A 12,081-nucleotide genomic window follows, 5' to 3' on the forward strand; every position below is an offset into this window, starting at 1 on the left:
GTGGGATTTGATGGCCCTATATAAAGATTATTATTATTATCTTTTTCATTTTTTCATGTAAAAATGTGAGTAAGCTAAATCTCTGCGTAACTAACGATATTTCTTAGTGACGGTATTAGTTATTTCTAACCGTGTACTGGGAAGATGAAAAAAAAATCTAAGGTGGTGAAATTGGCAAAAAAAAGGCATTCATGCCAAATTTATGTGCGATTCCTTTTAACAGCTTTCACTGTGAACTAAAAATGATACATCTAATTTATTCTTTGGCTTTGTACGATAACAGCAATGCCAAATTTATAAAGGTTTTATAGTGTTTTAATACATTTTTAAAAATGTAGACACCGTCTTCGGACGATAATACATTTTTCGTATTTTGGCGTACGGAGCTGTGTATGGCGTAATTTTTTAAGCTGGCGTTTTGATTGCTAGAATTTGCAAAAGGGTATGACCTTTCAATAGTTTTTTTTTGTTTCCCCTATATCCACATAAATCATCTTTATCTTATATTCCCTGGTATCAGAGAAAGCTTGTCCTGACCGGCTAGTTTCTCCCATCTACTCCTCCCCATGTCCCATGCCTCTTCCGAGCATGTCATTTTACCAGGGTGACATCATCACAGGTCCTTTAGCCTGCTAACATTAGCAAACTGTACACCATGCATATATCTGACTAAATGAAATCACAGCAGCATCCATGCACTTTTACTCCTTACCATTTTCCATGGAAGCTGCTGTGATTTCATGTGATCAGATAAATACATGAGGTAGATATACTGCTTCTGGCAGGATATGGCAGTTTTTTTTCCACTGGGTTCCTGTTTTAACTTGTATATTGTAATTAGTTTACATATTTTAAATGTTTACAATTTTGCAGATAAACCTGATAGGGATTGAAAGTTCAGGCTGCTCCTTTTTTTTATTTAATTAAAATAATTTTTATTGAAAATGTATTGGTTACTTTTAAAGTCATCATGTGTGTTTATGTAAGTTGTAATTTCCAGGTTTAGTACATTTTAGAGTGCGGTCACACGTGGCGTTTGTGATGCGATTTTAAACCCAATGCAGAAATTTAAGCATTTTACATGTTACAATGCGTTTGGCTGATTTGAAAGCGTTTTTCTTCATTGCTGAAAGTGTAAGCAGCTGTGTAGATGTTAACACAGGTGCTTACACTTCCAGCAATAAAGAAACTTTCTATCCAACCAAACTGTAACATGTAGAACACATGCGTTTCTGCAAAGCATCTAAAAATGCATCACAAACGCCACATGCATCACAAACGCCACCTGATAAGTCGTCATCACCCTGGAGTGTGGCTAGAGTGCTTAAAAATACAGGTCATGGCCTGAGATGTATATTTCCAAAAATACAGCAGTGTCCAGTCCTGAACAAGCCCTCACATGGCTTGTGTCCATGTCGATTTGCAACAAAGTCGCACCAACACAAAAGTTGCTCCTGCAAGAACAGGAAAAACTAAACATACAACACAAGAAAAGTGAAATGAACTTACATAAGGTGCAATAAAGAATTAAAAATGTTTCAATTAAACCAACCCCCCCCCAAAAAAAATTCCCCACTTAGTTTCATGTCCTCTATATTGTTGTTATCTTTGTATCTGCTCTAGGGGCTCATATACTGTATAGAAATAGGTACCACTAATGAATATCACAGTTATCACCTTGTCGAAAGCTGGGTGTGAAAAAAACATCCCGTTCTTTCTGCATCCGACTGTGATATCCTTCGTATTCGGCAGCCGTCATCTCTATGAAGTCACGTGCCGTCTGGTCAATGAGAAACAGGTCGTCCTCAGGAACCAAGGACTCCTCTTCTCCCTGTAACAATGTCACCTTGTGAAATCCATGGAAGCACTTTCCTCTAATTTAAGAACAAAGGCGACCCGAGGGGAAGGAAATAAATCTACTTCATGCTGTAAGTGAATTATTCTGTCGATAAGGTATCAAGGATTAAGTGGTCAAAATTTATAAGACTTCTTATATTAAATTTCAGATTCCTTATTTATACATTACGGTAAATGGTTTAAGTACTTTGGGCTGCATGTCTTCACAGATTGGGGCAGATTTACTTACCCGGTCCGTTCGCGATCCAGCGGCGCGTTCTCTGCGGTGGATTCGGGTCCGGCCGGGATTCACTAAGGCAGTTCCTCCGCCGTCCACCAGGTGGCGCTGCTGCGCTGAAGTTCCCCAGAGGCGCGCTGGAATGCCCTGAAATTCACCGGCCTATACCTGGTGAAGGTAAGTGTAATTTTCGCGACACATTTTTTGTTTTAAGTGCGGAGGTTTTTCCGAATCCTTCGGGTTTTCGTTCAGCCACGCCCCCCGATTTCCATTGCGTGCATGCCGGCGCCGATGCGCCACAATCCGATCGCGTGCGCCAAAATGCCGGGGCAATTCAGGGAAAATCGGCGCAAATCGGAAATATTCGGGTAACACGTCGGGAAAACGCAAATCGGGCCCTTAGTAAATGACCCCCATTATCTTCTATATTGAAGTTACACCAAGCTTTGGGTTTCCCTAGTTGGGCCTACATGAATTTTACCATATTTACTGTTTTCAGACCCATAATTTAATGGAAAAGGGTTCTGGTACAGAGTAAACCAATTAATAGGTAGTATAAAACTTTATAACATAGTTTAAATTTGTGCCATTAGATCAACAAGCATCAACCATGGTGATAGATCTCTCCATTTTATAGTCTGTGTGATCAAAGTTATTTTTGGAGAAAGTTTGACAAGCCCAAATTTATAAAAAAGATCATTATATCACTGGCGATGACTCCGATACAGCATTAGGCTAGATCTCTAAATAAACCCACCATTCCTTCTTCTCCCTCCTCCTCGGGCTGGTCTTGTTCTGCCCTTGAGCCAGAGTCTCTCGTTTGGTCCTTTCTTTGGGGTTCTTCAGATTTCCTTTGGTCTTCCTCAGTATCTCCTTCTGGTTCAGGGTCGAAGTTCAAAGTAAAAAAGTTAAAGGATTCTTCAACTGTAGGAAATCCATCCGGGACCTGTAAGAACATCAAGGAATTTATTCAAGCAGGCCTCTAAGAGTACTCGGACAATGCCAATGACAAGACGGATACTTCTGAAGTATTATATAGAAAGGGCTATTACACTGGTCATGTCTCTGTGCATTGCTTGACTTCATAAAATGACCCAAAGGGTAGATGAGGATTGTTAAAATGTGCATAAAAGTGGGCATTTTGGTCAGTCTGTGAGCCTTCCTATGAAGACGGTCTTAAAAGAAGAGGAGGAGAGAAGGAGAGTAGGTCGACTTGCCCGTACAGGGCACAACCAGTTCAACCCGCTAGATTCCCTGCCCAAATACCAGGATAAAGTACTTTTTATTCATTTTAAAGCAGGGATTTTTTAAGGGCTCTATGGGAACCTGTCAAAGCCAAAATTTTGGCAAAAGGGAACCCGTCACCATTATTTTCACAAATACAGGTACCGTAGTGGCAGGTTCCTATAGAGCTCTAGTAACTATCTGACACCCTGCTTGTAGCTAAAAGTAGTTTCCCTCAGATCCCCATAAAATCAGAGTTATAATCTTGCCTGGTATCTATGCAGCTTTGGAGCGAGTCCACAGGGGGCGTGGCCTAATGTCATGTGACCAGGGTGACAACATCAAAGGTCCTTGAGCTACTTAATATGAAGACTATACCCCATGTACATATCTGACCACATAAAACCATCACAGCAGCCTCCATGGACTCCTACTCCTCTCCATGCAGCCTGCTGTGATTTCATGTGATAAAATATGCTGTGATTTCATGACATATATGCTTAGTGTACAGTTCCTAATGCAACAAAAGCTATAGGACCTGCGATGATGTCACCCTGGTCACATAACATTATAGCAGCATACAGAGATAGGGATGGGGAGGAGCTGCTGGATTCAGCCTGAGGAGGCCACGCCCACCTGGACTCGCTGTAGCCATGCTTAGTTACCAGATAAAACTATAAAGTTGAATATATGGGGATCTCAGGGGAATATTTTTTAGCTACAAGCAGGGTGTCAGATAGAATAGAATGCTTTATTGTCCCCATAGGGGAAATTGATCTTGTCACAACGACAGCAACAACACCTCCATTCATGATCATAATTATACATATACATATAGGTAAGATGCTAACATACATGTACTAACACACATATACAAACAAGTCATAAGATAGTTATTAGAGCTCTATAGGAACTTGTCACTACCTGTATTTGTGAAAATAGTGGTGACGGGTTCCCTTTAAAGGAAATCTACGATCAAAATTCATCATGATAAACCAGGGACACTTAGGCTACATTCACACTGCCGTTGCCTGCCTGTACCGTACCGTAGCGGGCAACGGCAGTGCACGGGAGAGGAGGAGGAGGTGAGCGCAGCTCACCCCCGCCCCTCTCCATAGGAAGTAATGGGTCACGGCGCCGTATTACGGCAAAAGATAGGACAGGTCCTATCTTTTTCCGGGTACGGAGCGGTACGGTGCCGCACGTTTGCTGCACCGTACCGCTCCCGTAGGGTGCCGTGTGCCCATTGACGTGTATGGAGGACGTATATCGGCCGTATATACGTCGGCCATATATACGTCCTCCATACGTTAGTGTGAATGTAGCCTTACTCATAGATCCAGGGACCGTGACCTGGGTAATCTTTTATTTTTTAATCTATGGCCTCCTTCCTTCTAAAATCAACTTTTAAAATTATGATAATGAGCCATTGTCCCTCTATGATTTCCTTTAAGCCATTTCCTTAATGGAAAATATTGGATTGTTTTAATTTTTCTGGGCATTTACGGATGACAAAAAAGGAAAATGTATTAAATCCATTCAAGGGGTGTTCTGTGATTCTGCTTAGGTAAGAGATGAGGATCATGAAGAAATGATCCTCCTCTATTACCTCAAAATTAACATAGAGGGTAATACATGAATGAATCGTAGACTCACATTTGATTTCTTCTGAATGGTCTTCACAGCATCCCGGAATCTAACTTTTGAAGTCAACTGAGCTTCTACGTCCTTTGCTTTCTGTAAAGGGTTGACGTCCTGTGGTGGGAACATAAGAAATACTCTTGTATTGGACCTGTACTACTTTATCTCTTTAAATTATATTTGGAATTTGTTCATTGGATTCTTTTTTGTTCCTTATTTAAAAAAAAAAAGAAGAATAAAAATACAGTTGAAGAAAAAAGAAATACCTAGCTATGTAATGATCTCTACCCATATTTAGGGTATTTTATAGGATTACCATAAGAATGACATAGTTGACAGTGGTCTATCCTCTAGACCCCAACTGAAGCTTTGTATGTGGCCCCCAGCGTGCCACGCACACTATATGCAAAAAAGTCCCATTTTGAACTTTCTCAGGCTATCCGTGTGGCAAAATGTTCCCTTCAATGGTCCAACCAAGTTTCTTCTAAATCCTCCTTAGTATACAGTAAGTGATAGCATAGCATACAGCCAACCAGATAGACAATCTAGATGGCCAAAAAGAAGTACTCCAAAGTTAAACAAGGTTACATGAGGTAAGAAAAAAACACATGGCCACTTCCTTCCCGACTCCCATTTCGCCTCAACCTGAGCCTTACAAACATGTATCCACACTGCTGTGAAAACCCCTAAAACACCCACAATGCTCTTCTCCCTGGTTTAGATGGTACACAAAATTTAAGTAAGGAAAATGTTGCAAGACAATTTTCATTACCAAATGAACCCACTGTACCCACCTCTTCATCAAACCTGCTCCCTGTGTCGGTGAGGCGAGGTCTAGTCAGGCTTCGTGGTGAGACAGCCGGTGACTCTTGCTGGAGAATACTCTCGGCTTTAGACTGCATGGCAGAATCTCAATATTAATGAAAAAAAATGCTCATAGTGTTTGTAACAATTTGACCAGAATCACGTCTCATGAAGCTCTGGTGCATACATTCAGCTGTAAACATAAAATCAGCCCTGACAGCACTTGCTCTTATGATCACTCGAGAGGGATGAAATTAACCAGAGAATATCTGGTCAATTACATATGTATACAAATAACTTGGCTGCACTGAATCTCCTCTGGTCTGGGATCATCAGAAAAACACAAATCGTATATAAATACATCTCTAGAGGATTGGGTCATTTTAAAGTCACAGATAGAATGGGATAGCATTGACACAAGACCCGGGACACACCAGATAATGTCTGTCCGTCATAAAGAATGGAGGTGGCTTGGTAACAGCATTTGGGTCAAAATAATGACAACTAGTTATAAATGGAAAGCGGGGACCAAAAAGTTATAATGCAAGACCCTCCCTAACAGAGACAATGGATGCACCTTGAAAAGTGTTTAGACCACCCAAGAGATGGGGGCACATTTACTAAGGTGCTTGCTTTCTAGTGCAAACTGCTCGCACAGGTATTTAAGAAGTGTCTGCACCACATTTGTGTTGCACTTGAACCTTTTGTGGCGCAGCTGCACTAAGCACTATGCAACACAAATTAGGGGTGTTCCGGAGCTCACTGGGACATGCGCTAGATTTTTCATGCAAAGTCCAACAGAACTGTGTCGCACGCCCCATGTTAATGGTGCACCAGAAAAAACGTGGTGCACTCTGTCAGAGCAGTGCAGGGGGCAACAGACCGCGAGCGGACAGGGGAGAGCGGAGGAGGCCGCGAGCGGACAGGGGAGAGCGGTGGAGGCCGCGAGCGGACAGGGGAGAGCGGAGGAGGCCGCGAGCGGACAGGGGAGAGCGGAGGAGGCCGCGAGAGGACAGGGGAGAGCGGAGGAGGCCGCGAGCGGACAGGGGAGAGCGGAGGAGGCCGCGAGCGGACAGAAGAGAGCGGAGGAGGCCGCGAGCGGACAGGGGAGAGCGGAGGAGGCCGCTAGAGGACAGGGGAGAGCGGAGGAGGCCGTGAGAGGACAGGGGAGAGCGGAGGAGGCCGCGAGAGGACAGGGGAGAGCGGAGGAGGCCGCGAGAGGACAGGGGAGAGCGGAGGAGGCCGCGAGAGGACAGGGGAGAGCGGAGGAGGCCGCGAGAGGACAGGGGAGAGCGGAGGAGGCCGCGAGAGGACAGGGGAGAGCGGAGGAGGCCGCGAGCGGACAGGGGAGAGCGGAGGAGGCCGGGAGCGGACAGGGGAGAGAGCGGAGGAGGCCGCGAGCGGACAGGGGAGAGAGCGGAGGAGGCCGCGAGCGGACAGGGGAGAGAGCGGAGGAGGCCGCGAGCGGACAGGGGAGAGCGGAGGAGGCCGCGAGCGGACAGGGGAGAGCGGAGGAGGCCGCGAGCGGACAGGGGAGAGCGGTGGAGGCCGCGAGCGGACAGGGGAGAGCGGAGGAGGCCGCGAGCGGACAGGGGAAAGCGGAGGAGGCCGCGAGCGGACAGGGGAAAGCGGAGGAGGCCGCAAGTGGATACGTGAGGTTTAGTAATTGTCAAGGCTATCAAACATTACCAAAACAACCAAGATTAGAATTTTTAACTCAAGACAGATGTAGACTTAAAAAAAAAAAAGTAACAAAATCACAGCCAAAAAAAAAAAATCACACGTAGAACAAGACAAGCCCAGACATCTCCTTACCCTTCCAGCTTTTAGTTTTTCTCGGAGCCGTTCTCTCATGGATGCTTCTGCAGAGTTGGACTTGGTAGTGGATACATTTAATGGAGGCAAACCTATAACAGGTTACTTGGGTTAGACCCTGCGGTCTGGTTTAATTCACTTTATTATTTCAAGACTATTTTATTTCAGAAACTATGAGAAAAAAAAATCTGACTTTGGTTCGGAAAAATGTTCATATGCAGTTTTGGAATTAAAGCACAGACAACATCTCGGCTGAAAAAAACTATTTATACAACATGGGCTGCCAATTTGGAAAAGCTAAAAACTCAAGAACCACTTATATTAAATGAGCATGTAAACTCCTGGTTCTCCACAGTCCAAATTGTAATACATGGGTGGTATACTGTAATCATCCTATGGGGGCACTGCAGGGATGTCAAATTCATCACTATTCTATAGGCCAGTGATGGCGAACCTTTTAGAGGCCGAGTGCCCAAACTACAACCAGGACCCACTTATTTATCGCAAAGTGCCAGCACAGAAATTTAATTTGTGATTTATACTCCCTTCTCTGTCACCGCTTTCATTGATACCAGCACCATGAGGACACCAATAAAGCAGAAAATAGAAGAAATCTGGATGATCATTGTAGCTTCCCTCCAGGGTCCCATAATCAGGAAGAATTGTCAGAGCCGGAGCAGGAGCTACAATGATAATCCAGATCTGTCCACACCTTCCCACTCCTCCAGTAGTCCCAGGTAGAGCTGTCACTTTAAAATATAGCTGCACAGCAGGTCCTGGGCTGTCTGGGACTGCAGGAAGATACCTGGAGTCATTTCTGGTGATGGCCTGGGTGCCCACAGAAAGGGCTCTGAGTGCCACCTCTGGCACCAGTGCCATAGGTTAGCCACCACTGCTATAGGCCCTATTATGTAGCCTACCTCCCACGTATCTCTGTGTTGACGCACCTGCTTTTCAAATAAATTACTTTGATTGATAAATATGGTGTATTAGTGCTAAATATCTGTCTGGTTTCCAATGATTTATAGTATTATTATTGAAAGCAAATGTCACATAATATGCAATGTGGACCTTAATGTCGCTGTGTACATTACCCCTGTGCTGTGACATCGCCGTGTACATTACCCCTGTGCTGTGACATCGCCGTGTGCATTACCCCTGTGCTGTGACATCGCCGTGTGCATTACCCCTGTGCTGTGACATCGCCGTGTGCATTACCCCTGTGCTGTGACATCGCCGTGTGCATTACCCCTGTGCTGTGACATCGCCGTGTGCATTACCCCTGTGCTGTGACATCGCCGTGTGCATTACCCCTGTGCTGTGACATCGCCGTGTGCATTACCCCTGTGCTGTGACATCGCCGTGTGCATTACCCCTGTGCTGTGACATCGCCGTGTGCATTACCCCTGTGCTGTGACATCGCCGTGTGCATTACCCCTGTGCTGTGACATCGCCGTGTGCATTACCCCTGTGCTGTGACATCACCGTGTGCATTACCCCTGTGCTGTGACATCACCATGTGCATTACCCCTGTGCTGTGACATCACCGTGTGCATTATCCCTGTGCTGTGACATCACAGTGTGCATTATCCCTGTGCTGTGACCTCACTGTGTGCATTATCCCTGTGCTGTGACATCACTGTGTGTATTATCCCTGTACTGTGACATCACTGTGTGTATTATCCCTGTACTGTGACATCACTGTGTGTATTATCTCTGTACTGTGACATCACTGTGTGTATTATCCCTGTACTGTGACATCACTGTGTGTATTATCCCTGTACTGTGACATCACTGTGTATATTATCCCTGTACTGTGACATCACTGTGTGTATTATCCCTGTACTGTGACATCACTGTGTGTATTATCCCTGCACTGTGACATCACTGTGTGTATTATCCCTGTACTGTGACATCACTGTGTGTATTATCCCTGTACTGTGACATCACTGTGTGTATTACCCCTATACTGTGACATCAGTGTGTGCATTACCCCTGTACTGTGACATCACTGTGTGTATTATCCCTGCACTGTGACATCACTGTGTGTATTATCCCTGTACTGTGACATCACTGTGTGTATTATCCCTGCACTGTGACATCACTGTGTGTATTATCCCTGCACTGTGACATCACTGTGTATTATTTCTGTACTGTGACATCACTGTGTGTATTATCCCTGCACTGTGACATCACTGTGTATTATTTCTGTACTGTGACATCACTGTGTGTATTATCTCTGTACTGTGACATCACTGTGTGTATTATCCCTGTAGATTGAGTAGATAAAATCTCTTTGACAACATGGGGAGAAGCGGGACAAGCCCCTCATTTCTATTACTACAAGTACAGGTATAACAATGTATAGTAATGCAAAGGCTAGATTCATCTGACAGATACAGAATGACCCTTACAAGGCGGTTATATATTCTGGGGGTCCTGAGGTGGGATTCTCTTCTATGATATCCATATGTCCTCATTTTTCAAAAACTATTTGAAACATATGTTCACTTGTCATCAACTTCCATAAGGAAAACTCCACATGTAACGTGGATTATCGGCAGAGATACTTTCCTATACTTCCATTGTTACATTGTGTAGTCTGCAGCTAGAATGAGGATTCTACAGACCTCAGAGCTGTAATCTCCCAGCATTCCCTTACACCAGGCACTGTATTACCTGCACCTCCGCTATGTAAGGGATTAGTAACGCTGTTAGGAAGCATCTAATGACAAAGCCGGTCAATACAAATCAGAAGAATTTGGAGATCTGCTCCAGGAAGATTTCAGTTCTGGCTGATGAAGACCAAAAGTCTAGTAAGATTATATAATAGTACATCTTACACAGGTTTTACTTTATGGATGAAGCAGATACATGTGTATGAGGACATCTCATTGTATTGTTATATAGAATGTTTCATAGTTTCATAGTTTCTACGGTTGAAAAAAGACACTTGTCCATCAAGTTCAACCAAGGAAGGGAAGGGATTGGATGAGGAAGGGATTTAGGGGAAACAATTCTATATAACATAACCATCAATGTTATTTAGGTGTAAAAAGGCATCTAGACCCTTCTTGAAGCTCTCCGCTGTCCCTGCTGTGACCAGTGCATGAGGCAGACTATTCCACAGATTGACCGTTCTCATAGTAAAAAAGCCCTGTCGCCTCCGGTGATTAAACCTTGATTTCTCCAAACGGAGACAGTGCCCCCTCGTCTTTTGATTTGATTTAATCTGAAACAACTTACCACCATATTTTTTGTATGGACCATTCATATATTTATATAAAGTAATCATGTCCCCTCGTAGTCGTCTCTTTTCCAGACTAAATAAATCTAGTTGTTTTAATCTTTCCTCATAACTAAGACCCTCCATGCCCCTTATCATTTTTGTGGCTCTACGTTGAACCCTCTCCAGCTCCAGGGCATCCTTTTTATGGACCGGTGCCCAGAACTGGACAGCATATTCCAGGTGAGGCCGAACCAATGCCTTGTATAGTGGTAATATTACATCCCTATCACGAGAGTCCATACCACTTTTGATACATGACAAGATCCTACTGGCTTTAGAGGCAGCTGATTGACATTGCATGCTGTTATTCAATTTATGATCTACTAGTACCCCCAGGTCCTTCTCAACAAGGGACTCTCCCAGATTTACTCCCCCAAGGACATATTTTGCCTTTGGATTATTGGCCCCCAGGTGCATAACCTTACATTTATCCACATTAAACCTCATTTGCCAAGTGGATGACCAAACATTCAGTTTGTCCAAGTCACCCTGCAGCCTATGAACATCCTCCATAGACTGTATTACACTACACAGTTTGGTGTCATCTGCAAAAATAGACACAGTGCTATTAATTCCTACCTCTATATCATTAATAAATATATTAAATAGTAGTGGGCCAAGCACAGAACCCTGAGGTACACCACTCATAACTGGTGACCATTCCGAGTAGGAATCATTGACCACAACTCTCTGGATACGATCCTTCAGCCAGTTTTCAATCCAATTGCAAATGATTTCTGCCAAACCAATAGCCCTAATTTTACCCATCAGGCGTCTATGTGGGACTGTGTCAAATGCCTTTGCAAAGTCCAAGAACACAATATCCACAGCTGCTCCTCCATCCAGACACCTGCTCACCTCTTCATAGAAGCAGATAAGGTTAGTTTGACAACTTCTATTCTTAGTAAACCCTCGCTGGCTGTCACTTATTATACTATTTGATGTCACATACTCCAGTATATAGTCTTTTACCAACCCTTCCAATACTTTCCCCACAATGGAAGTTAAGCTTACAGGCCTGTAATTGCCAGGCGAAGTTCTAGAGCCCTTTTTATATATTGGCACCACATTTGCCTTGCGCCAGTCACTTGGCACCACACCAGACATTACAGAATCCCTGAAGATTTTAGCCAGCGGTACAGCAATAACAGAACTGAGTTCTTTAAGAACTCTGGGGTGTAACCCATCTGGTCCAGGAGCTTTGTACACATTGATTTTATTGAGCTTAGATTGG

General features: G+C 44.0%; 1 protein-coding gene across 2 annotated transcripts in view; it reads right to left on the reverse strand.

Moving 5' to 3' along the window:
- Window positions 1-12,081, reverse strand: part of CC2D2A (coiled-coil and C2 domain containing 2A) — a 60,692-nt gene that overhangs the window by 39,563 nt on the left and 9,048 nt on the right. For both annotated transcript variants that reach the window (XM_072126063.1, XM_072126064.1), the window contains exons 4-8: window positions 7,559-7,650; window positions 5,734-5,835; window positions 4,955-5,053; window positions 2,832-3,020; window positions 1,678-1,831 (exon numbers count right to left, since the gene is read on the reverse strand). In XM_072126063.1, coding sequence (XP_071982164.1) covers window positions 1,678-1,831; window positions 2,832-3,020; window positions 4,955-5,053; window positions 5,734-5,835; window positions 7,559-7,650 — 636 coding nt within the window. The remainder of the gene's footprint in view (window positions 1-1,677; window positions 1,832-2,831; window positions 3,021-4,954; window positions 5,054-5,733; window positions 5,836-7,558; window positions 7,651-12,081) is intronic.

Source organism: Engystomops pustulosus, chromosome 1 (assembly GCF_040894005.1).
Source record: "Engystomops pustulosus chromosome 1, aEngPut4.maternal, whole genome shotgun sequence".
In the NCBI taxonomy this organism is placed as follows: Eukaryota; Metazoa; Chordata; class Amphibia; order Anura; family Leptodactylidae; genus Engystomops; species Engystomops pustulosus.